This window comes from Megascapheus bottae, unplaced genomic scaffold, assembly GCF_031878675.1.
Source record: "Megascapheus bottae isolate mThoBot1 unplaced genomic scaffold, mThoBot2.hap1 HAP1_SCAFFOLD_277, whole genome shotgun sequence".
Classification (NCBI taxonomy): domain Eukaryota; kingdom Metazoa; phylum Chordata; class Mammalia; order Rodentia; family Geomyidae; genus Megascapheus; species Megascapheus bottae.
Genome location: NW_028327463.1, coordinates 103,286 through 130,323, shown reverse-complemented (window position 1 = coordinate 130,323; position 27,038 = coordinate 103,286). Strand labels below are relative to the sequence as shown.

General features: G+C 54.7%; 1 protein-coding gene across 1 annotated transcript in view; it reads right to left on the bottom strand.

The window, feature by feature from the left end:
• The window catches only part of LOC150039802 (dynein axonemal heavy chain 14-like), a gene marked incomplete at its 3' end in the record, with an annotated part of 148,942 nt that overhangs the window by 19,626 nt on the left and 102,278 nt on the right, over positions 1 to 27,038 (bottom strand). Inside the window, exons 3-11 of the mRNA XM_090327586.1 lie at positions 12,011 to 12,363; positions 11,339 to 11,583; positions 9,033 to 9,451; positions 8,761 to 8,956; positions 5,649 to 5,864; positions 3,490 to 3,692; positions 2,106 to 2,322; positions 1,247 to 1,311; positions 506 to 662 (exon numbers count right to left, since the gene is read on the bottom strand). Coding sequence (XP_090183712.1) covers positions 506 to 662; positions 1,247 to 1,311; positions 2,106 to 2,322; positions 3,490 to 3,692; positions 5,649 to 5,864; positions 8,761 to 8,956; positions 9,033 to 9,451; positions 11,339 to 11,583; positions 12,011 to 12,363 — 2,071 coding nt within the window. The remainder of the gene's footprint in view (positions 1 to 505; positions 663 to 1,246; positions 1,312 to 2,105; positions 2,323 to 3,489; positions 3,693 to 5,648; positions 5,865 to 8,760; positions 8,957 to 9,032; positions 9,452 to 11,338; positions 11,584 to 12,010; positions 12,364 to 27,038) is intronic.

Genomic DNA, 27,038 nt, shown 5'->3' with positions numbered 1-27,038 from the left:
CCCCCTGTGACACACCACACACCCCCTGTGACACACCATACACCCCCTGTGACACATCACACCCCCTGTGACACATCACACACCCCCTGTGATACCACACACCCACCGTGACACACCACACACCCGCCGTGACACACCACACACCCCCTGTGACACCACACACCCCTGTGACACATCACACACCCCCTGTGACACCATACACCCCTGTGACACATCACACACCCCGTTACACCACACACCCCCTGTGACACCACACACCCCGCGACACACCACACCCCCCGTGACACCACACACCCCCTGTGACACACCACACACCCCCTGTGACACACCATATACCCTCTGTGACATACCACACCCCCTGTGACACCACACACCCCCTGTGACACATCACACACCCCCGTGACACACCACATCCCCTGTGACACACCACACACCCCCTGTGACACCACACACCCCCCGTGACACCACACACCCCCTGTGTCCACCCCACACTCCCATCACTCACCAGAGGAGTGGATTAGGATCAGGGGGCTCTGGGCAGTGGATTCTTCATAGGATTCCTTCAAATTAACTGTGGTTCTCTGAGTATATTCCTTTCCCATTTTTTCACTTATGAAACTTGTCACTGAACTATTTAAGCATTCTGGCCTAAGAATTTTTATCTAAAAAGGAAAGAAGAATTGTTACAGTATTTCACCTTGTTATCTGATATATTGTATATATGCGTATTTGGTTATTTGGAATAGGATAGGGAAGGAGGGAAACAAGATCTGGGTGGCGTGGGGGAGGGAAATGGGGACCAAGACATGAGAAAGGCTATCAATGTATGTGAAGTAATGCACCTTCTATTTGGTGAATATAATGTAACCCTTCTACTAATCACAATAAAAATATATGAAAGAAAAGATAAGGAATCGTTGAGAGCCACCTGGGAATATCCCTGATGCAGGAGATACAGGAGAGGGGTGGGAAGGCTCTCACACAGCTCCCTCTGTGTGCCAAGGCCGGAGGGAGCTGTGCTCCTTGATTAGGCAAGAGGAGGCTTTCCCCTTGTTCTGCTCTGCTGGGCACACCCAGAGCAGACCCTATCCCCCCCCCACCCTGCACTGCTCCTGGCAGGGAAAGCCAGGGAGGAGTAAACCACACTGCCTGCAAGTTCACACAAACAGAATGCAGGTCTGCAAACAACTGAGAGCACTGTAAGACGAGGGCAGTAAGCCGAGGCCCAAGGCCAGTGGGAACCCACGGCAAACTTCAGACGGAAGGACTTCCCCATGAAAACTATGTGATTCACCAGCCAGGTACACACTCCTGCCGTGCACAAGGCCCACAAGTCACATCCTGAACACAGCCGGCCTTTCTGTCACCCAGGGCAAGACAGGCGCTGCAGGCTTGTGGTCCGTGCAGTGGACAGGGGAACTAGGGACAGATGCCGTGCTGAGACGTCCACAACTGTCACACGTGGTCATCAGATGTCAACCACAATGCACCCAATCATTCACATAATCACGACACGTCCAGTCCTCCCACATAACTATAACCTGTCTAATCCTTCCATGTAATTCTGCTCTTCTACCCTTTGAAACCGTGTGTGTGTGTGTGTGTGTGTGTGTGTGTGTGTGTGTGTGTGGTGAGTGTTTCTGTGCCAGTCCTGGGACTGGATCTCAGGGCCTGGATGATGTCTCTGAGCCTTTTTTGTTTTTCTCATGGCTATTGCCCTACCCCTTGAGCCACAGCACCACTTCGGGTTTTCTGGTGGTTAATTGGAGATAAAAGTCTCTCGGTCTTTAGTGCCCAGGCTGGCTTTGAACCTTGATCCTCAGCTCTCAGCCTCTTGAGCAGCTTGTGAGCTACCGTGCCCAGCTTTCAAGTTGAAATTTGTATTTTCTGCAGTGCATTGCACATGGAGAGTGTGGGGAGTGGCCAGCCGAGGGGAGGGGGTCGTGTCACCTGTCACTGTCCACTCCCACCTCTGTGATTGGTAATCCCAAGGACTGAGGGAGCTTTTTGGAGGGGAGGGGAGTGACTAGAGCTCTGTAGATTTGATTTTGCTGTCTGTTTTCTAAGTAGCCAGGAACAGGTCCGAGAGGTCCCCTGGCCCCTGCCTCCATCCGCCGCCCTCTCCGCGTCCTTCAGAGCCCAAGCTGGTCCTCCGCTGGCCCACTGGGAGTCCTGGGCGGCGGGGCTGGGGAGATACTTCCTGTCTCGATGGACCCCGGAAGGCAAACCACCTCCTCCACCGTTGGCTCCGGTCAGCAGCCACTGGCCTGGTTCTGAAACCCCTGAGTTGGAGCCGGGTTCTTCCTTTGGGCATTTGCTAAGCTGACGGGCACAGCGAGGCAGAGGGTCCCCTTCATGTGAGCGGTGCTGTGCTGGTGAGCGTGCGTGGGTGAGAGCCAGGTGTGAGCAGACGGCTGGCCTGGCCTGGGTGACCAGGCAGAGGCGTGGCGTGGCACACCTGCAGGGGCGGGAGGGCCAGGGGCCTGGCTCGGTGGCTCCCACACCAAAGTGCACAGGAGCAGGACATGGACGCCTCCTCCACTCCCATGCTCAGTCCACCCGAGGTTTCAGATTCATGTATAAGTGGCTGATAAAAATGTGATCTGGAAGGGTTCAGGTGACTAGAAAAGTTCTTCAAGCATACCAAGCATGCCTTACCAAAACAAGTCTTTGAAATGGAGTGAGTCTCTCCCAGGGAAAACTCACAGGAGCACATATTTCTTCATTTTCATTTAATACTTCTGTTAGATATCATGTAGAGAAAGAAACAAATGAATAAGCTTTTATAAACGTTGTCTCACTAGAATGGCCACAATACTAACATATGCTTTTATTTTCTTGTGAATTGCCGATAGTAAGGGAGCTTAATCCTCACAGGATGGGTGTTGTTGGAAAGCATCTCAAGGGACCCAGCCATGAAGGCAGGCTGCCCCATGGAGGTGACACAGTGCCAGGCCATCACTACCTGTCAGGGGGACACTGGACCACTACCAGCAGATGAGACTGCAGATCTGAGATTCTCCCCCCCACTCTTTCTTTCCAGTCCTGGGCTTGAGCTCAGGGCTGAGCACTGTCCTTGGACTTTCTCAAGGCTAGAGCTCTACCACTTGAGCCTCAGCACCACTTCCGGCTTTTTCTATGTGTGTGGTAGCGAGGAACCCAACCGGGTCTTTGTGCATGCTAGGCGAGCACTTTAACCACTAGGCCAAACTCGCAGCTCCAGGTTTGAGATTTCTGTTCAAAACCACTCAAGACTCTGGTGGGGAGCAGGACCTGCCAAGAAAGCAGGACTATTACTGTCCTGGCTGCATCTGCTTGTGCGTGGATCCTTCATTTCCCTCTGCCTGGCACGTCTGCAGCGCTGCTCTAATGCGTCAGCTATGTGTATCAAGGAAGAAAAGGACACAGAGCCTCTCACTGTAATCTCATCTGCCCAGAGGTGGAGGTTGGTGGCTAGTTTGGGCAAAGTGAGGGATCTTATCTCCTAACAGGGAGGCCTGTAACGTTCACCACGTGAAAGTCCAGGAGGGCCCTAGCTGCATGGTGGCGGGGTGGGGTGGGGGGCCTAGAACCAGAGCTGCAGAGGATGGGAACATCGGCACAGCCGATGGTCTGTACAGCACGGACACTGCCAGCAACGCCCACGAGCAACACACAGACGGTGCGGAGAGCACACGTGGACACACATTTATCTGCAACATCAATTGGTTCCTGCAGGTGACGGGAAGGGAGCAACCACCCCAGAAGAAAATGGGCATGTGTGGGGCAGCTGAAACACTTCTACCACTAACAGGAAGACCAGAGCTAAAGAAAAAAGTTCAGATTGGCCCAACTTAATAAAGGCCAGTGTTTCTATAATTTACATCCTCACCAGCCTTCACACTCAGTGAAAACATAAACTGAGGTAGACTTTTGTGGAAGTTGTCCTGGTAGCAGCTCTTGCTTTGGTGGGTCACGGGACTTGAACTTGGCCTGGGCGCTGTCCCTGAGCTCTTCAGCTCAAGGCTCCCACCCTACCCTTGAGCCAAGCCCCTCTTTCCATTTTCTAGAGGTTCATTGGAGATAAGATTCTCAGGTTTTCTGGTGTCCAGGCTGGCTTTGAACCTGGATCCTCAGATCTCCGCCTCCTGAGCGGCGAGGATGACCGGTGAGCTTCTACGCCCTACTGGTGGCACTTCTTAACATAAAATAACCGACTCATTGTCGACTGCACTTCTGAAATCCTGTCTCCTAGAGACACCAGTGGGAGTAATGGAAGGATGTGACACTGGTACACAACATAATTTCATATTGTGCATTATGGCCTAAATCTGCAAACAAAATGGAGAAAATGTGAAGGAAACAAACAAGGCCACATCCGGGGGGGCACGTGGAGGTGGTGAGAAAAGCAGAGCAGAGGGGCAAGGGCGGGGTGGGGGGAAGGGCAGAGGCAGGAGGGAGGAAGGGGATGGGTGGAGGGATGAGGGCGGTGAGGGTGGGGAGTGAAGGTGGAGGGGTGGGGGTGAGGGTGGAGGGCAGGGGGTGAAGGTGGAGGGGTGGGGGGTGAGGGTGGAGGGCAGGGGGTGAAGGTGGAGGGGTGGGGGTGAGGGTAGAGGGCAGGGGGTGAAGGTGGAGGGGTGGGGGTGAGGGTGGAGGGCAGGGGGTGAAGGTGGAGGGGTGGGGGTGAGGGTGGAGGGCAGGGGGTGAAGGTGGAGGGGTGGGGGGTGAGGGTGGAGGGCAGGGGGTGAAGGTGGAGGGGTGGGGGTGAGGGTGGAGGGCAGGGGGTGAAGGTGGAGGGGTGGGGGTGAGGGTGGAGGGCAGGGGGTGAAGGTGGAGGGGTGGGGGTGAAGGTGGAGGGCAGGGGGTGAAGGTGGAGGGGTGGGGGGTGAGGGTGGAGGGCAGGGGGTGAAGGTGGAGGGGTGGGGGTGAGGGTGGAGGGCAGGGGGTGAAGGTGGAGGGGTGGGGGTGAGGGTGGAGGGCAGGGAGTGAAGGTGGAGGGGTGGGGGTGAGGGTGGAGGGCAGGGGGTGAAGGTGGAGGGGTGGGGGGTGAGGGTGGAGGGCAGGGGGTGAAGGTGGAGGGGTGGGGGGTGAGGGTGGAGGGCAGGGGGTGAAGGTGGAGGGGTGGGGGTGAGGGTGGAGGGCAGGGAGTGAAGGTGGAGGGGTGGGGGGTGAGGGTGGTGAGAGTGGAGGGGTGGGGGGTGAGGATGGAGGGGTGAGGGGGCTGAGGGGAGGTGGGGATGAGGGGAGTTGGGGCGCTGGGGGGGCTGAGGAGGGCAGGGAGGCACTGGGGCTCATGGAGAGGCTCAGGTATGGAGTTGACAAAAGAATTTTTTTTTTCTCCCCCAGTGCTGGCCTTGAACTGAGGGCAGAGCACTGTCCTTGAACTGAGGGCCGAGCACTGGCCTTGAACTCAGGGCCGAGCACTGGCCTTGAACTCAGGGCCGAGCACTGTCTCAGGACCGAGCACTGTCTCAGGACCGAGCACTGGCCTTGAACTCAGGGCCGAGCACTGGCCTTGGGTTTTCTCAAGGCCAGAGCTCCATCACTTGAGCCACAGCCCCACTTCCGGCTTTTGACTGAAGTCCTGCAGGCTTTCCTGCCCTGGCTGGCTTTGAACTGCGATCCTCCTGTGTGGCTGGATGGCAGGCGTGACACGGCGCCGTCCTTACTTTCCTCGGAGGAGCCGTGGCGTGGGGAGAAAGGCAGGCCCAGCAGAGAGTACGGCGTCTGGCTGCTCCTGAACTGCTCCCACTGCTGCACGTTGGACAGAAGGGACTGGCAGAGGGTCTCAAAGGCTGCCAGGCGCATGCTGATGTACTGGCTCTGCTTCCACCCGGAGCTGCTCAGCCACCGAAGATGCTGGTTTTTGTACATCTCAAACATGTCTGATGGGAAAAGAGCCGAGTCCTGTGCCTGTCAGCCTCTTAGTACACGGGAGCAGCCCACGGTCACTAAGTTTCCACAAGACTTACTTATTGCAGTTCAGAGCTCCTCAAGTTTATCTCACCTGTTGGCTGTGCCCAGCCTGGGTGTTAACTGTGCCCCGCTGTCAGTACAGAACCTTCTCAGCAAATACCCCGCTTCCCTCTGCTCCAAGACCTCGGCACCAGGGCTCCGTTTCTCAGCCGCACCCACTCACTTCAAGACAGTGCTAAGGGGTGCTGTCCCCAGACCGCGCCTGGCCTCTGTGTCATCCTCTGTGCAGAGCCCTCCCTGGGAGGCCAGGACACCTCTCCACTCTGTGTCTAGGTTGCATTTTGTAGATCAACCCACTGCCTGCTGGCTGTGTACCTAGTGCTGCTGTAAACCTGGGGACCGGGTATCTCTTCCGACTGGGTCTCACCTTCGGGGGAGAGATCCAGGGAGGCTTGCTGGATCACAGAGCAGTTCTAGTCTTTCCTTTCCTTTTTCTTGTGTATGGGTTCCGGGGCTTGAAACCTGGGCCTGGGCGCAGTCCCGGAGCTTTTTGCTCAAGGCTAGCACTCTTATCACATGAGCCAGGGCTCCACCTCAGGCTTTTTGGAGGTTACCTGGAGATAAGAATCTCAGGACCTTCCTCTCCTGGCTGATTTCAAACCACAATCCTCAGACCTCAGCCTCCTGAGTAGCTAGGATGGCAGGCGTGAGTCACCGTGCCCAGGAGTTCCGTTCTCAGTGATCTGAGGAAATCGGTTTCTCTGCAGTGTGACTGCACCCCAAACCCACCACAAGTACACATGGCTTCCGGCTCCCCACACCTTCGTCAGTACTTAGTGTCTGCCAGACTGACACCGGGAATGTGCATGGAGTCTATCACAGTGTGGCTTTGACAGGCATTTCAGATACCTTGTGCCCACACAGGGGACACACAGGGAAACACACAGAAAATAGACAGGAAAATACACAGGAAACACACCAGGAACACACAGGGAAAAACATAGGAAATACACAGGGAATACAGAAGGAAATACACAAGAAGCACACAGAGAAATACACGGGGAGTACACAGGGAAAAACAGAAAATAGGGAAGAACACAGGGAAAAAACAGGAAACACACAGGGAATAAAGAGGGAAATACACAGGAAACACACAAGGAATATACAGGTAATACACAGGGAAAACATAGGAAACACACAAGGAATACAGAGGGAGTACACAGGAAACACACAAGGAATATACAAGAAATACACAGGGAAAACATAGGAAATACACAAGGAATACACAGGGAAATACACAGGAAACACACACTGAACATACAGGAAATACACAGGGAAAGCACAGGAAACACGCAGGGAATACACAGGGAAATACACAGGAAACACACAGGGAATAAAGAGGGAAATACACAGGGAAAACACAGGAAACACACAGGGAATACACAGGGAAATACACAGGAAACACACAAATAATATACAGGAAATACACAGGGAAAACATAGGAAACACACAGGGAATACACAGGGAAATACATAGGAAACACACAGGGAATACACAGGGAAATACACAGGAAACACACCAGGAACATACAGGAAATACACAGGGAAAACATAGGAAACACACAAGGAATACAGAGGGAGTACACAGGAAACACACAAGGAATATACAAGAAATACACAGGGAAAGCATAGGAAATACACAAGGAATACACAGGGAAATACACAGGAAACACACACTGAACATACAGGAAATACACAGGGAAAGCACAGGAAACACCCCAACACCCCACACGGTTTGTCATTCAGGAGTCTGAGGTCCGGAGGATGGAGGTCTGGAGCCACTCCGAAACAGAAGAGTCTAAGAGACTCCATCTCCAATTAAGTACCAAGACGGTAGACCCTGGACGCGGTAGCGTGTCGGCGTGAGGGAGAGGCCCGGAGGTCAAGCCTTGGTACTGGCACCGAACACGAGATAAGAAAGAATACGGAGCTTCTGGCAGTGGTTGGGAGATTCTGCCCAGGCCCTTTGGGTAGGCTCAGGTGTCCTGGGGAGGCTTCCGAAGGGCTGGCTGCCCCCCTCTGGGCGGCTGCACCCTCCTCCAGATGAGGCTCACGGTGGCCTCACTGCCCTGCCTTCCAGGGTTGGTGAGCAAGGCGCGTGGCCCTCTGGGATCTGGGAGCGGAGGCGCGGGGACTGTGGGTTCCAGGCCTGCCTGGGTGCCACGCGGTGGCCCTGCCTCCCAACACCTCCAGGACCGCACATGACCAGAGCCCCTCGCGGCTGAGCTCGCCTGTGCTCCGGGAAGCGGAGGGGCTCTGGCCTGTGAGCTCAGCTGCTCAGGGGGCTGAGATGGGAAAATCGTTGTTCAACGCCAGCCCAGGCCCGAGACTCCACCAGACGCTTCTTTCCAGTAACTAGTAAGGCCAGGAATGGGGCTTTTTAGAAAACCAGGGACACTTCCAGGCTCAGAGTTCAGGCCCCAGGAGTGGCGCATGTGTGTGCTCGCACGCACCCACGCTCGCACGCACACACGTGCAGGGGTGAAAACAGCTGCATTTGCGCACACACCAGGCTGGGTGCTGACATCTGCACGCACGCACGCGCGCACACACACACACACACACACACACACGTGCAGGGGTGAAAACAGCTGCATTTGCGCACACACCAGGCTGGGTGCTGACATCCGCACGCACGCACGCGCACACACACACACACACACACGTGCAGGGGTGAAAACAGCTGCATTTGCGCACACACCAGGCTGGGTGCTGACATCCACCGGCGTTTCCCCACCAGCTGTGGAGCCTCCCGCCGTCCCGGCACCCTTGCCCGACCACATCCAGAACAACTGCCTTCACTTACTGTCAAGCCCCGGCGAGGGCAGGATGCTCTTCATGTCTACCAAGATGCCCGAGTAGAGAAAGGCGTTCCACTCCTCCTCGGGGAGAAAGCCCTGCTCGTCCAGCCAGGTCTTGCCCGTGTTGTTTCTCATGATGGTAGTGCACAGCAGGAAGGAGATGCAGAGCTTATGCCGATTAAACAGAGCTGCGGAAATGACCTGCGGGAGCGCACGGCCGTCAGGGCAGCGCCCGGCCGCCCCGCGCCCGGCCTCCCGCCGCCCGGCCAGCGCTCACCTTGAAAACGTTCCTCGTCAGCGCATCCAGCGCGCGCTTGGTGCGCAGGTGTCGGGGACCCGCCCCGTGGTCCGGCTCAGGCGGTGCTGAGACGCCGCTGATCCTGTGACCTCGGCCCAGCGTCGTCGTGTCCCGGCTCATGCCGGTCTCCTCTTCCTCGCGGTTGGAGATGACGGAAGCGATGAAGATCTTCCGGAACCAGGCCAGGGAGAACTGGTACATGTAGTTGAGCTTCGAGAGGCTGGCCACGAGGAAGTAGAGCAGGGTCCCTCGCGTGGCCACCGGCAGGTACCGTGCCCGCGTGGCCTGCATCTCACGCTCCGCCTTTTCTGTCGCTTTGATGCGCTTTGATATTTCCCGGGAAGTCACTTTACATTTTCTTAATGTCTCCACGATTTCTTCGTTGTCCAATATGCACCCTAAACACAAAAGACACGTAGCTCGGTGACCGCGCCACCGGGCGTCCTCCCCGTGGGCTTTCTTCTGTTGGTCCTGGGCGCGGTCCCTGAACTCTGCCGCGGGAGCACAGCTTACTTGGCCTTTACTGGTTAACTGGAGATAATGGTCTCTTGGGCTTTGTTGCCCAGGTTGGCTTTGCACCGTGATCCTCAGATCCAGTCTCCCAAACAGCTACAACCACGCCTGGCTTAGAAAAATGTAATTAAAATGACCATTAAGAATTCTTTAAAATATGAAAGATTCAACTACAAGATTTAGTAAAAATGTCTTTAAAATGTCATACTCTCAGCCAGCGCTGTGGCTCACGCCTGGCACCCTCGCTGCTCAGGAGGCTGAGATCTGAGGATCCAGGTTCAAAGCCAGCCCGGCACTAAAGGACCTGAGACTCTGATCTCCAGTGAACCTCCAGAAAACGGGAAGTGAGGCTTGGCCCAAGGGTAGGGGGGTAGCCTTGAGCTGAAGAGCTCAGGGACAGCGCCCAGACCCACAGAAAGAAAAGAAAAAAAAAGGTCGTGCTCAGAAGAAACCAGCAGAATAAACACTGAAGGGCCACAGGAACAGTGCTGTTGGTGTGTGTGCAGCCCCTCGCCATGCCCCGCCTCCCCCGCCATGCCCCGCCTCCCCGCCATGCCCCGCCTCCCCCGCCATGCCCCGCCCCCCGCCATGCCCCGCCTCCCCCGCCATGCCCCGCCTCCCCCGCCATGCCCCGCCCCCCGCCATGCCCCGCCTCCCCCGCCATGCCCCGCCTCCCCCGCCATGCCCCGCCCCCGCCATGCCCCGCCTCCCCCGCCATGCCCCGCCTCCCCCGCCATGCCCCGCCTCCCCCGCCATGCCCCGCCCCCCGCCATGCCCCGCCTCCCCCGCCATGCCCCGCCCCCGCCATGCCCCGCCTCCCCCGCCATGCCCCGCCTCCCCGCCATGCCCCGCCTCCCCCGCCATGCCCCGCCCCCGCCATGCCCCGCCTCCCCCGCCATGCCCCGCCTCCCCCGCCATGCCCCGCCCCCGCCATGCCCCGCCTCCCAGCTATGCCCCGCCTCCCCCGCCATGCCCCGCCTCCCCACCTCCCCCGCCTCCCCCGCCTCCCCCGCCATGCCCCGCCTCCCTGCCTCCCCCGCCTCCCCCGCCATGCCCCGCCTCCCCCGCCATGCCCCGCCTCCCCCGCCATGCCCCGCCTCCCCCGCCTCCCCCGCCATGCCCCGCCTCCCCCACCATGTCCCGCCCCCCGCCATGCCCCGCCTCCCAGCTATGCCCCGCCTCCCCCGCCATGCCCCGCCTCCCCCGCCATGCCCCGCCTCCCCCGCCTCCCCCGCCTCCCCCGCCATGCCCCGCCTCCCTCGCCATGCCCCGCCTCCCTCGCCCTCCTCTTCCAGCTGAAGCCCACGGCAGCCACAGGCGCCCGGTCTGCCTGCGTGCCTTGGCCCTGGCCTGTCACCCCCGGGCTGCAGTCCCTGCTCCCCCCATCAGGGCCCTGCAGCCCTTCCTGTGCAGACCCTCTGCCTCCCAGCCCTCGAACGCGCTCTGTGCACTTCCCCAGAGATGGCCAAGCACTGCCCGCCGCAGTTCACCTCGGCAGGCTCCCAGGACAGCGGCCTGGCCCCAGGACAGCGGCCTGGCCCTGGTCTGAGCCTGGGTTGGAGGCAGGCCGAGGCGCCAGGCGCACAGGGTGTGTGGGGCAGAGGCTCGGCTGGAAGAAGTGTCCTCCGGAGAAGGCCAGGCGTGGGGGGCCCAGCCCGGGGCTTCTCACTCTGCGTTGCTCAGGTCAGGTTCAGAAAGGAGTCTCTGGCCCTTTCTGTTTAGACAGCAGCTTTCCTGAAGGCCTCTGGTGTCTGTGTCGGCATCTCACCCACCTTGTGTTTTCTGCAGCAGGTTCAGTGTTTTTCCCTCCATTTCCTCCAGAGTCATGGTGTCCACCGAGATTCTCTCCAGCAGCTGGCTGCGCTGCTTCTCCAGGTGGGGTTCCTCGTGGCTCACCACCAAGGACAGCAGCTGGTCCTGCAAACTGTGGAACGTCAGGGTGAAGTTGACCATGGTGACAAAGTTACTGACCGAGGGCAGGAAATGCGGATTGTCTTTATCTGTAGTTAAGTATAGCCTAACAAGGAGAAAAAAAAGAGAAAATTAGCAGACCACACAGGCTTTGTGTGGCAGTGACTCCTGGTGTCATGGACAGAGACCCCCCCCCCTCCCTGTCGCCTGCCCCTTCCCTCCCCCGCCACCCCCCCACCAGTCCTGTGGGAGAAGGGTGGGATGGAGCTCGCATCCAGCTTCTGCAGGCCAGCAAGAGGGGAGGAGGGCAGGAGCCCTGCTGGTGAGAATCCTACCCTGCCACCATCTCCACCAGCCAGGGCCCAGCCAGGACCCCGGCTTCACAAGCGGCGAGGCCGGGGGTGGGTGGAAAGTTGGACAACTGGTGGGGAGAGCTCTGTCTGTCCCTGCCCTGCTCTCCCTCCCTGCCCTCCCTCCCTGCCTATCCCAGATAAAAGAGACATCTGACTGAATTTAGCCTGAGAGGTACTGACCTAAACTTGACGTTATACTCGGTCTCAGAATCCTCGATTCTTATGTAGTGTTGCCATCGTTTCCTGTGGATGTCCTTCTTCAGAATGGACTTCAAGCCTGCAGGAAGGGTCTCGGGGAGATCCCGCAGGAGGACGCTCCCGCCCATCTTCACGATGTGCTTCATCTTCCGGAGGTAGCTGCTGTCCTCCAGGCTGAGCTCGTGCAGCCTGGGCCCCTCCAGCTGGCGGATCCACTGCTGCGCTTGCTTGTGTGGGTCTATCAGCAGCGGCCACTGCTGCGAGTGCCTGATCAAGACGGCATTCTCGGCCGAGTGCCGGCCAAGAGGCAGCCCCTGGCTGTGCCACCGCTGGACCTGGAACACAGCCACAAGCCACACACACCGCTAGCCACCCACAGGGAGCTCGAGGGCAGATGTCACTGTCACCTTCAGGAAAGAACATTAAACAGGACAAAGAAGGAGCAATTCCCAGGATGACCAGGCTGCAAGGGGTCCAGAGCTGAAGTCAGCCTGGGCCAAAAGTGAGACCCTGCCTCAACAGAGTGCCTGGGCGTCACCGGTCACCGCCACGCAGGAGGCAGGGCACAGGCCCTGTGAAACCTACCTGAAAAGCACACAAGTGGCTGGGGTGTGGCTCAGAGGGGCACCTGACAAGCCAGGGCAGGGCTTCTGAGCCCGGACCGGAGAATTGTCCCAACAGAAGCACAGTTACACACGAGATGCTGCCCTTCCGTTCATCAGCAGTGATGCTGCAGACATAACGAGCCCTGTGAAGACCGTGGTTTCCGCAGCTCTTACGGCGGCATGTGCGCCTGCAGCACACACCCATGCCGCTGCAGCCAGGCAGCAGGCCGGCCCTGCAGAGCACCTGTCTGTGTATCCGAGGCCAGCGACACCACACTCCCTTTTGTTTGGTGTCTAGGAGTTCTTCCTCATCACCGAGGTCACTTCCTCATCACCGAGGTCACTTCCTCATCACCGAGGTCACTTCTCATCACCGAGATCACTTCCTCAGCACCGAGATCACTTCCTCACCACCGAGGTCATTTCCTCATCACCAAGGTCACTTCCTCATCACTTAAATCACTTTCTCATCACCGAGGTCACTTCCTCACCACCGAGGTCACTTCCTCATCACTTTGATCACTTCCTCATCACCGAGGTCACTTCCTCACCACCGAGATCACTTCCTTATCACCGAGGTCACTTCCTCATCACCGAGATCACTTCCTCATCACCGAGGTCACTTCCTCATCACTTTGATCATTTCCTCAACACCGAGGTCACTTCCTCACCACCGAGGTCACTTCCTCATCACCGAGGTCACTTCCTCACCACCGAGATCACTTCCTCATCACCGAGATCACTTCCTCATCACCGAGGTCACTTCCCCATCACTTTGATCATTTCCTCACCACCGAGGTCACTTCCTCACCACCGAGGTCACTTCCTCATCACCGAGGTCACTTCCTCACCACCGAGGTCACTTCCTCATCACCGAGGTCACTTCCTCACCACCGAGATCACTTCCTCACCACCGAGATCACTTCCTCATCACCGAGGTCACTTCCTCACCACCGAGATCACTTCCTCATCACCGAGATCACTTCCTCACCACCGAGGTCACTTCTCATCACCGAGGTCACTTCTCATCACCGAGATCACTTCCTCATCACCGAGGTCACTTCTCAGCACCGAGGTAACTTCCTCACCACCGAGATCACTTCCTCACCACCAAGATCACTTCCTCATCACCGAGATCACTTCCTCATCACCGAGGTCACTTCCTCATCACTGAGATCACTTCCTCATCACCGAGATCACTTCTCATCACCGAGATCACTTCCTCATCACCGAGATCACTTCCTCATCACCGAGGTCACTTCCTCATCACCGAGATCACTTCCTCATCACCGAGGTCACTTCCTCATCACCAAGGTCACTTCCTCACCACCGAGGTCACTTCCTCATCACCGAGATCACTTCCTCATCACTGAGATCACTTCCTCATCACTGAGATCACTTCCTCATCACCGAGATCACTTCCTCACATCGAGATCACTTCCTCTTGACCGAGGTCACTTCCTCATGACCGAGATCACTTCCTCAGCACCGAGATCACATCTTCACCACCGAGGTAACTTCCTCACCACCTAGGTCACCTCCTCATTACCGAGGTCACCTCCTCAACACCGAGGTCACTTCCTCACCACCGAGGTCACTTCCTCAGCACCGAGGTCACTTCTCATCACCGAGATCACTTCCTCATCACCGAGGTCACTTCTCAGCACCCAGGTCACTTCCTCATCACTGAGATCACTTCCTCATCACCAAGGTCACTTCTCATCACCGAGGTCACTTCCTCATCACCGAGGTCACTTCTTCATCACCGAGGTCACTTCTCATCACCGAGGTCACTTCCTCATCACTTTGATCACTTCCTCATCACCGAGGTCACTTCCTCATCACCAGATCAGTTCATCACCACCGAGGTCACTTCCTCATCACCGAGATCACTTCCTCATCACCGAGGTCACTTCCTCATCACCGAGGTCACTTCCTCATCACCGAGGTCACTACCCCATCACCGAGGTCACTTCCTCATCACCGAGGTCACTTCCTCATCACCGAGATCACTTCCTCATCACTCAGATCACTTCCTCAGCACCAAGGTCACTTCCTCATCACCGAGGTAACTTCTTCATCACCGAGGTCACTTCTCATCACCGAGATCACTTCCTCATCACCGAGGACACTTCTCATCACCGAGATCACTTCCTCATCACCGAGGTCACTTCCTCATCACCGAGATCACTTCCCCATCACCGAGGTTACTTCCTCATCACTGAGATCACTTCCACATCTCTGAGGTCAGTTCCTCATCACCGAGATCACTTCTTAACCACCGAGGTCACTTCCTCACCACCGAGGTCACCTCCTCATTACCGAGGTCACCTCCTCATCACCGAGGTCACTTCCTCACCACCGAGGTCACTTCCTCACCACCGAGGTCACTTCCTCAGCACCGAGGTCACTTCCTCACCACCGAGGTCACTTCCTCATCACCGAGGTCACTTCCTCATCACCGAGATCACTTCCTCACCACCAAGGTCATTTCCTCATCACTTGAATCACTTCCTCATCACCGAGGTCACTTCCTCATCACTGAGATCACTTCCTCATCACCGAGGTCACTTCTTCATCACCAAGATCACTTCCTCATCACCGAGGTCACTTCCTCATCACCGAGGTCACTTCTTCATCACCGAGATCACTTCCTTATCACTGAGATCACTTCCTCATCACCTAGATCACTTCCTCATCACCGAGATCACTTCCTCACCACCGAGATTACTTCCTCATCACCGAGGTCACTTCCTCATCACCGAGGTCACTTCCTCAGCACCGAGGTCACTTCCTCACCACCGAGGTCACTTCATCAGCACCGAGGTCACTTCATCACCAACGAGGTCACTTCCTCACGACCGAGGTCACTTCCTCATCACTGAGATCACTTCCTCATCACTGAGATCACTTCCTCATCACCGAGGTCACTTCCTTATCACTTAAATCACTTCCTCATTACCGAGGTCACTTCTCATCACCGAGATCACTTCCTCATCACCAAGGTCACTTCCTCATCACCGAGATCACTTCCTCATCACTGAGATCACTTCCTCAGCACCGATATCACTTCCTCGTCACCGAGGTCACTTCCTCATCACCGAGGTCACTTCCTCATCACCGAGATCACTTCCTCATCACCGAGGTCACTTCTCATCACCGAGATCACTTCCTCATCACCGAGGTCACTTCCTCATAACCGAGGTCACTTCCTCATCACCGAGGTCACTACCCCATCACCGAGGTCACTTCCTCATCACCGAGGTCACTTCCTCATCACCGAGATCACTTCCTCATCACTCAGATCACTTCCTCAGCACCGAGGTCACTTCCTCATCACTGAGGTCACTTCCTAATCACCGAGGTCACTACCCCGTCACCGAGCTCACTTCCTCGTCACCGAGGTCACTTCCTCATCACCGAGGTCACTTCCTCACCACCGAGGTCACTTCCTCAACACGAGGTTACTTCCTCATCACCGAGGTCACTTCCTCATCACCGAGGTCACTTCCTCACCAGCGAGGTCACTTCCTCATCACCGAGGTCACTTCCTCATCACCGAGGTCACTTCCTCATCACCGAGATCACTTCCTCACCACCGAGATCACTTCCTCAACACCGAGGTCACTTCCTCACCACCGAGATCAGGTCCTCATCACCGAGGTCACTTCCTCATCACCGAGGTCACTTCCTCACCACCGAGATCACTTCCTCATCAGGAGGTCACTTCCTCATCACCGAGGTCACTTCCTCATCACCGAGGTCACTTCCTCATCACCGAGATCACTTCCTCACCACCGAGGTCATTTCCTCATCACTTGAATCACTTCCTCATCACCGAGGTCACTTCCTCATCACTGAGATCACTTCCTCATCACCGAGGTCACTTCTTCATCACCAAGATCACTTCCTCATCACCGAGGTCACTTCCTCATCACCGAGGTCACTTCTTCATCACCGAGATCACTTCCTTATCACTGAGATCACTTCCTCATCACCTAGATCACTTCCTCATCACCGAGATCACTTCCTCACCACCGAGATTACTTCCTCATCACCGAGGTCACTTCCTCAGCACCGAGGTCACTTCCTCACCACCAAGGTCACTTCATCAGCACCGAGGTCACTTCATCACCAACGAGGTCACTTCCTCACCACCGAGGTCACTTCCTCATCACTGAGATCACTTCCTCATCACTGAGATCACTTCCTCATCACCGAGGTCACTTCCTTATCACTTAAATCACTTCCTCATCACCGAGGTCACATCTCATCACCGAGATCACTGCCTCATCACCAAGGTCACTTCCTCATCACCGAGATCACGTCCTCATCACTGAGATCACTTCCTCAGCACCGATATCACTTCCTCAGCACCGAGGTCACTTCCTCATCACCGAGGTCACTTCCTCATCACCGAGATCACTTCCTCATCACCGAGGTCACTTCTCATCACCGAGGTCACTTCCTCATCACCGAGGTCACTTCCTCATCACCGAGATCACTTCCTCACCACCGAGATCACTTCCTCACCACTGAGGTCACTTCCTCACCACCGAGATCACGTCCTCATCACCGAGGTCACTTCCTCATCACCGAGGTCACTTCCTCACCACCGAGATCACTTCCTCATCAGGAGGTCACTTTCTCATCACCGAGGTCACTTCCTCATCACCGAGATCACATCCTCATCACCGAGGTCACTTCCTCATCACTGAAATCACTTCCTCATCACCGAGGTCACTTCCTCATCACTTAAATCACATCCTCAGCATCGAGATCACTTCCTCTTCACTTTGATCACTTCCTCATCACTTAAATCACTTTCTCAGCACCGAGATCACTTCCTCAGCACCGAGATCACTTCCTCATTACTTTGATCACTTCCTCACCACCGAGGTCACTTCCCCATCACCGAGGTCACTTCCTCACAACCGAGGTCACTTCCTCACCACCGAGATCACTTCCTCATCTCTGAGATCACTTCCTCATCACCGAGGTCACTTCCTCATCACCGAGGTCACTTCCTCAGCACCGAGGTCACTTCCTCATCACCGAGATCACTTCCTCATCACTTTGATCACTTCCTCATCACCGAGGTCACTTCCTCATCACCGAGGTCACTTCCTCATCACTTTGATCACTTCCTCATCACCGAGGTCACTTCTCATCACCGAGGTCACTTCCTCATCACCGAGGTCACTTCCTCATCACCGAGGTCATTTCCTCATTACCGAGGTCACTTCCTCACCACCGAGATCACTTCCTCATCACCGAGATCACTTCCTCAGCACCGATATCACTTCCTCAGCACCGAGGTCACTTCCTCATCACCGAGGTCACTTCCTCATCACCGAGATCACTTCCTCATCACCGAGGTCACTTCTCATCACCGAGATCACTTCCTCATCACCGAGGTCACTTCCTCATCACCGAGGTCACTTCCTCAGCACCGAGGTCACTTCCTCATCACCGAGGTTACTACCCCGTCACCGAGGTCACTTCCTTGTCACCGAGGTCACTTCCTCATCACCGAGGTCACTTCCTCACCAACGAGGTCACTTCCTCATCACCGAGAGCACTTCCTCATCACCGAGGTTACTTCCTCATCACCGAGGTCACTTCCTCATCACCGAGATCACTTCCTCATCACCGAGATCACTTCCTCACCACCGAGGTCACTTCCTCACAACCGAGATCACGTCCTCATCACCGAGGTCACGTCCTCATCACCGAGGTCACTTCCTCACCACCGAGATCACTTCCTCATCAGGAGGTCACGTCCTCATCACCGAGGTCACTTCCTCATCACCGAGGTCACTTCCTCACCACCGAGATCACTTCCACATCACCGAGGTCACTTCCTCATCACTTAAATCACTTCCTCATCACCGAGGTCACTTCCTCATCACTTAAATCTCATCCTCAGCATCGAGATCACTTCCTCTTCACTTTGATCATTTCCTCATCACTTAAATCACTTTTTCAGCACCGAGATCACTTCCTCAGCACCGAGATCACTTCCTCATCACTTTGATCACTTCCTCACCACCGAGGTCACTTCCTCACCACCGAGGTCACTTCCTCATCACCGAGATCACTTCCTCATCACGAGGTCACTTCCTCATCACCGAGGTCACTTCCTCATCACCGAGATCACTTCCTCATCTTCCAGGTCACTTCCTCATCACTGAGGTCACTTCCTCATCACCGAGGTCACTTCCTCATCAAGGAGATCACTTCCTCACTACTGAGGTTACTTCCTCATCAACGAGATCATTTTCTCAGCACCGAGGTCACTTCCTCATCACCGAGATCACTTCCTCACCACCGAGGTCATTTCCTCATCACTTAAGTCACTTTCTCATCACCGAGGTCACTTTCTCATCACCGAGATCACTTCCTCATCACCGAGGTCACTTCCTCATCACCGAGATCACTTCCTCATCACCGAGATCACTTCCTTATCACTGAGATCCCTTCCTCATCACTTAGATCACTTCCTCATCACCGAGATCACTTCCTCACCACCGAGATTACTTCCTCATCACCGAGGTCACTTCCTCATCACCGAGGTCACTTCCTCAGCACCGAGGGCACTTCCTCATCACCGAGGTCACTTCCTCAGCACCGAGGTCACTTCATCACCACCGAGATCACTTCCTCACCACCGAGGTCACTTCCTCAACACCGAGGTCACTTCCTCATCACTTAAATCACTTCCTCATCACCGAGGTCACTTCTCATCACCGAGATCACTCCCTCATCACCAAGGTCACTTCCTCATCACCGAGATCACTTCCTCATCACTGAGATCACTTCCTCAGCACCTAGGTCACTTCCTCATCACCGAGGTCACTTCCTCATCACCGAGATCACTTCCTCATCACCGAGGTCACTTCTCATCACCGAAATCACTTCCTCATCACCAAGGTCACTTCCTCATCACCGAGGTCACTTCCTCATCACGAGGTCACTTCCTCATCACCGAGATCACTTCCTCATCACCGAGGTCACTTCCTCATCACCGAGGTCACTTCCTCATCACTTTGATCACTTCCTCATCACCGAGGTCACTTCTCATCACCGAGATCACTTCCTCATCACCGAGGTCACTTCCTCATCACCGAGGTCACTTCCGCATCACCGAGGTCACTTCCTCATCACTTTGATCACTTCCTCATCACCGAGATCACTTCCTCATCATCGAGGTCACCTCCCCATCACCGAGGTCACTTCCCCATCACCGAGGTCACTTCTCATCACCGAGGTCACTTCCTCATCACTTAAATCACTTCCTCATCACCGAGATCATTTCCTCATCACTTTGATCACTTCCTCATCACCGAGGTCACTTCCTCATCATCAAGATCTCTTCCCCATCACTGAGGTCACTTCCTCATCACAGAGGTCACTTCCTCACCACCGAGTTCACTTCCCCATCACCGAGATCACTTCCCCATCACCGAGATCACTTCTTCACCACCGAGGTAACTTCCTCACCACCGAGGTCACTTCCTCAACACCGAGGTAACTTCCTCATCACCGAGGTCACTTCCTCATAACCGAGATCACTTCCTCACCACCGAGGTCATTTCCTCATCACTTAAATCACTTCCTCATCACCGAGGTCACTTCCTCATCACCGAGATCACTTCCTCATCACCGAGGTCACTTCCTCATCACCGAGATCACTTCCTCAGCACCGAGGTCACTTCATCACCACAGAGGTCACTTTATCAGCACCGAGGTCACTTCATCACCACCGAGGTCACTTCCTCACCACGGAGATCACTTCCTCATCACCGAGATCACTTCCTCACCACCGAGGTCACTTCCTCATCACCGAGGTCACTTCCTCATCACCGAGATCACTTCCTCATCATCGAGGTCACTTCCTCATCACCGAGGTCACTTCCTCATCACTTAAATCACTTCCTCATCACCGAGGTCACTTCCCATCACCGAGATCACTTCCTCATCACCAAGGTCACTTCTCATCACCGAGATCACTTCCTCATCACTGAGATCACTTCTTCAGCACCGAGATCACTTCCTCAGCACCGAGGTCACTTCCTCAACACCGAGGTCACTTCCTCATGACCGAGATCACTTCCTCATCACCGAGGTCACTTCTCATCACCGAGATCACTTCCTCATCACCGAGGTCACTTCTCATCACCGAGATCACTTCCTCATCACCGAGGTCACTTCCTCATCACCGAGGTCACTTCCTCATCACCGAGATCACTTCCTAATCACCGAGGTCACTTCCTCATAACCGAGATCACTTCCTCATCACCGAGGTCACTTCTCATCACCGAGATCATTTCCTCATCACCAAGGTGACTTCTCATCACCAAGATCACTTCCTCATCACCGAGATCACTTCCTCATCACCGAGGTCACTTCCTCACCACCGAGGTCACTTCATGAGCACCGAGGTCACTTCATCACCAACGAGGTCACTTCCTCACCACCGAGGTCACTTCCTCATCACTGAGATCACTTCCTCATCACTGAGATCCCTTCCTCATCACCGAGGTCACTTCCTTATCACTTAAATCACTTCCTCATCACCGAGGTCACTTCTCATCACCGAGATCACTTTCTCATCACCGAGGTCACTTCCTCATCACCGAGATCACTTCCTCATCACTGAGATCACTTCCTCAGCACCGATATCACTTCCTCACCACCGAGATCACTTCCTCATCACCGAGATCACTTCCTCACCACCGAGGTCACTTCCTCAGCACCGAGGTCACTTCTCATTACCGAGATCACTTCCTCATCACCGAGGTCACTTCTCAGCACCCAGATCACTTCGTCATCACTGAGATCACTTCCTCATCACCAAGGTCACTTCTCATCACCGAGGTCACTTCCTCATCACCGAGGTCACTTCTTCATCACCGAGGTCACTTCTCATCACCGAGGTCACTTCCTCATCACTTTGATCACTTCCTCATCACCGAGGTCACTTCCTCATCACCAGATCACTTCCTCACCACCGAGGTCACTTCCTCATCACCGAGATCACTTCCTCATCACTGAGATCACTTCCTCATCACCGAGGTCACTTCCTCACCACCGAGGTCACTTCCTCATCACTTTGATCATTTCCTCACCACCGAGGTCACTTCCTCACCACCGAAATCACTTCCTCATCACCGAGGTCACTTCCTCATCACCGAGGTCACTTCCTCACCACCGAGGTCACTTCCTCATCACTTTCATCATTTCCTCACGACCGAGGTCACTTCCTCATCACTTAAATCACTTCCTCATGACCAAGGTCACTTCCTCATCACTGAGATCACTTCCTCATTACCGAGATCACTTCCTCAGTATCGAGATCACTCCCTCTTGACCGAGGTCACTTCCTCATCACCGAGGTCACTTCCTCATCACTTAAATCACTTCCTCATCACCAAGGTCACTTCCTCATCACCGAGATCACTTCCTCATCACCAAGATCACTTCCTCACATCGAGATCACTTCCTCTTGACCGAGGTCACTTCCACATCACCGAGATCACTTCCTCAGCACAGAGATCACTTCCTCATCACCGAGGTCACTTCCTCATCACCAAGGTCACTTCCTCACCACCGAGGTCACTTCCTCATCACTTTGATCACTTCCTCATCACCGAGGTCACTTCCTCATGACGAGGTCACTTCCTCATCACCGAGGTCTTCCTCATCACCAAGATCACTTCCCCATCACCGAGGTTACTTCCACATCACCGAGGTCACTTCCTCATCACTTAAATCACTTCCTCACCAGCGAGGTCACTTCCTCATCACCAAGATCACTTCCTCAGCACCGAGATCACTTCCTCATCACTTTGATCACTTCCTCATCACCGAGGTTACTTCCTCATCACTGAGATCACTTCCTCATCTCTGAGGTCAGTTCCTCATCACCGAGATCACTTCTTCATCACCGAGGTAACTTCCTCACCACCGAGGTCACCTCCTCATTACCGAGGTCACCTCCTCATCACCGAAGTCGCTTCCTCATCACGAGGTCACTTCCTCACCACCGAGGTCACTTCCTCAGCACCGAGGTCACTTCCTCAAAACTGAGGTCACTTCCTCACCACCGAGGTCACTTCCTCAGCACCGAGGTCACTTCCTCATCACCGAGATCACTTCCTCACCACCGAGGTCATTTCCTCATCACTTAAGTCACTTCCTCATCACCGAGGTCACTTCCTCATCACCGAGATCACTTCCTCATCACCGAGGTCACTTCCTCATCACTGAGATCACTTCTTCATCACCGAGATCACTTCCTCACCACTGAGGTCATTTCCTCATCACTTAAGTCACTTCCTCATCACCGAGGTCACTTCCTCATCACCGAGATCACTTCCTCATCACCGAGGTCACTTCCTCATCACCGAGATCACTTCCTCATCACCTAGGTCACTTCTCATCACCGAGATCACTCCCTCATCACCAAGGTCACTTCCTCATCACCGAGGTCACTTCCTCATCACTTAGATCACTTCCTCATCACCGAGGTCACTTCTCATCACCGAGATCACTCCCTCATCACCAAGGTCACTTCCTCATCACCGAGGTCACTTCTCATCACCGAGATCACTTCCTCATCACCAAGGTCACTTCTCATCACCGAGATCACTTCCTCATCACCGAGGTCACTTCCTCATCACTGAGATCACTTCCTCATCACCGAGGTCACTTCTCATCACCGAGATCACTCCCTCATCACCCAGGTCACTTCTTCATCACCGAGGTCACTTCTCATCACCGAGATCACCTCCTCATCACCAAGGTCACTTCTCATCACCGAGATCACTTCCTCATCACCGAGGTCACTTCCTCATCACCGAGATCACTTCCTCATCACCGAGGTCACTTCCTCATCACTGAGATCACTTCCTCATCACCGAGGTCACTTCTCATCACCGAGATCACTCCCTCATCACCAAGGTCACTTCCTCATCACCGAGGTCACTTCTCATCACCGAGATCACTTCCCCATCACCAAGGTCACTTCTCATCACCGAGATCACTTCCTCATCACCGAGGTCACTTCCTCATCACTTAGATCACTTCCTCATCACCGAGGTCACTTCTCATCACCGAGATCACTCCCTCATCACCCAGGTCACTTCTTCATCACCGAGGTCACTTCTTCATCACCGAGATCACTTCCTCATCACCGAGATCACTTCCTCATCGCCTAGATCACTTCCTCATCACCGAGATCACTTCCTCACCACCGAGATCACTTCCTCATCACCGAGGTCACTTCCTCATCACCGAGGTCACTTCCTCAGCACCGAGGTCACTTCCTCACCACCGAGGTCACTTCATCAGCACCGAGGTCACTTCATCACCAACGAGGTCACTTCCTCATCACCGAGTTCACTTCCTTATCACTTAAATCACTTCCTCATCACCGAGGTCACTTCTCATCACCGAGATCACTTCCTCATCACCAAGGTCACTTCCTCATCACTGAGATCACTTGCTCATCACTGAGATCACTTCCTCAGCACCGATATCACTTCCTCAGCACCGAGGTCACTTCCTCATCACCGAGGTCACGTCTCATCACCGAGATCACTTCCTCATCACCGAGGTCACTTCCTGATCACCGAGATCACTTCCTCAGCACCGAGGTCACTTCCTCATTACCGAGGTCACTTCCTCATCACGAGGTCACTTCATCAGCACCGAGGTCACTTCATCACCAACGAGGTCACTTCCTCATCACCGAGGTCACTTCCTTATCACTTAAATCACTTCCTCATCACCGAGGTCACTTCTCATCACCGAGATCACTTCCTCATCACCAAGGTCACTTCCTCATCACCGAGATCACTTCCTCATCACTGAGATCACTTCCTCAGCACCGATATCACTTCCTCAGCACCGAGGTCACTTCCTCATCACCGAGGTCACTACCTCATCACCGAGATCACTTCCTCATCACCGAGGTCACTTCTCATCACCGAGGTCACTTCCTCATCACCGAGGTCACTTCTCATCACCGAGATCACTTCCTCATCAGCGAGGTCACTTCTCATCACCGAGATAACTTCCTCATCACCGAGGTCACTTCCTCATCACCGAGGTCACTTCCTCATCACCGAGATCACTTCCTCATCACCGAGATCACTTCCTCACCACCGAGATCACTTCCTGACCACCGAGGTCACTTCCTCACCACCGAGATCACGTCCTCATCACCGAGGTCACTTCCTCATCACCGAGGTCACTTCCTCACCACCGAGATCACTTTCCCATCACCGAGGTTACTTCCTCATCACTGAGATCACTTCCTCATCTCTGAGGTCAGTTCCTCATCACCGAGATCACTTCTTAACCACCGAGGTAACTTCCTCACCACCGAGGTCACTTCCTCTTTACCGAGGTCACCTCCTCATCACCGAGGTCACTTCCTCATCACGAGGTCACTTCCTCAGCACCGAGGTCACTTCCTCACCACCGAGGTCACTTCCTCACCACCGAGGTCACTTCCTCACCACCGAGGTCACTTCCTCATCACCGAGGTCACTTCCTCACCACCGAGGTCATTTCCTCATCACTTGAATCACTTCCTCATCACCGAGGTCACTTCCTCATCACTGAGATCACTTCCTCATCACCGAGGTCACTTCTTCATCACCAAGATCACTTCCTCATAACCGAGGTCACTTCCTCATCACCGAGGTCACTTCTTCATCACCGAGATCACTTCCTTATCAATGAGATCACTTCCTCATCGCCTAGATCACTTCCTCATCACCGAGATCACTTCCTCACCACCGAGATTACTTCCTCATCATCGAGGTCACTTCCTCATCACCGAGGTCACTTCCTCAGCACCGAGGTCACTTCCTCACCACCGAGGTCACTTCATCAGCACCGAGGTCACTTCATCACCAACGAGGTCACTTCCTCATCACCGAGGTCACTTCCTTATCACTTGAATCACTTCCTCATAACCGAGGTCACTTCTCATCACCGAGATCACTTCCTCATCACCAAGGTCACTTCCTCATCACCGAGATCACTTCCTCATCACTGAGATCACTTCCTCAGCACCGATATCAGTTCCTCAGCACCGAGGTCACTTCCTCATCACTGAGATCACTTCCTCACCACCGAGGTCACTTCCTCATCACGAGGTCACTTCCTCACCACCGAGGTCACTTCCTCAGCACCGAGGTCACTTCCTCACCACCGAGGTCACTTCCTCATCACCGAGGTCACTTCCTCATCACCGAGATCACTTCCTCACCACCGAGGTCATTTCCTCATCACTTGAATCACTTCCTCATCACCGAGGTCACTTCCTCATCACTGAGATCACGTCCTCATCACCGAGGTCACTTCCTCATCACCGAGATCACTTCCTCATCACCGAGGTCACTTCCTCATCACCGAGGTCACTTCCTCATCACCGAGGTCACTTCTTCATCACCGAGATCACTTCCTTATCACTGAGATCACTTCCTCATTGCCTAGATCACTTCCTCATCACCGAGATCACTTCCTCACCACCGAGATCACTTCCTCATCACCGAGGTCACTTCTCATCACCGAGATCACTTCCTCATCAGCGAGGTCACTTCTCATCACCGAGGTCACTTCCTCACCACCGAGGTCATTTCCTCATCACTTGAATCACTTCCTCTTCACCGAGGTCACTTCCTCATCACCGAGATCACTTCCTCATCACCGAGGTCACTTCCTCATCACCGAGGTCACTTCTTCATCACCGAGATCACTTCCTTATCACTGAGATCACTTCCTCATCGCCTAGATCACTTCCTTATCACCGAGATCACTTCCTCACCACCGAGATTACTTCCTCATCACCGAGGTCACTTCCTCATCACCGAGATCACTTCCTCAGCACCGAGGTCACTTCCTCACCACCGAGGTCACTTCATCAGCACCGAGGTCACTTCATCACCAACGAGGTCACTTCCTCATCACCGAGGTCACTTCCTTATCACTTAAATCATTTCCTCATCACCGAGGTCACTTCTCATCACCGAGATCACTTCCTCATCACCGAGGTCACTTCCTCATCACCGAGGTCACTTCCTCATCACCGAGATCACTTCCTAATCACCGAGGTTACTTCCTCATAACCGAGATCACTTCCTCATCACCGAGGTCACTTCTCATCACCGAGATCATTTCCTCATCACCAAGGTGACTTCTCATCACCAAGATCACTTCCTCATCACCGAGATCACTTCCTCATCACCGAGGTCACTTCCTCACCACCGAGGTCACTTCATGAGCACCGAGGTCACTTCATCACCAACGAGGTCACTTCCTCACCACCGAGGTCACTTCCTCATCACTGAGATCACTTCCTCATCACTGAGATCCCTTCCTCATCACCG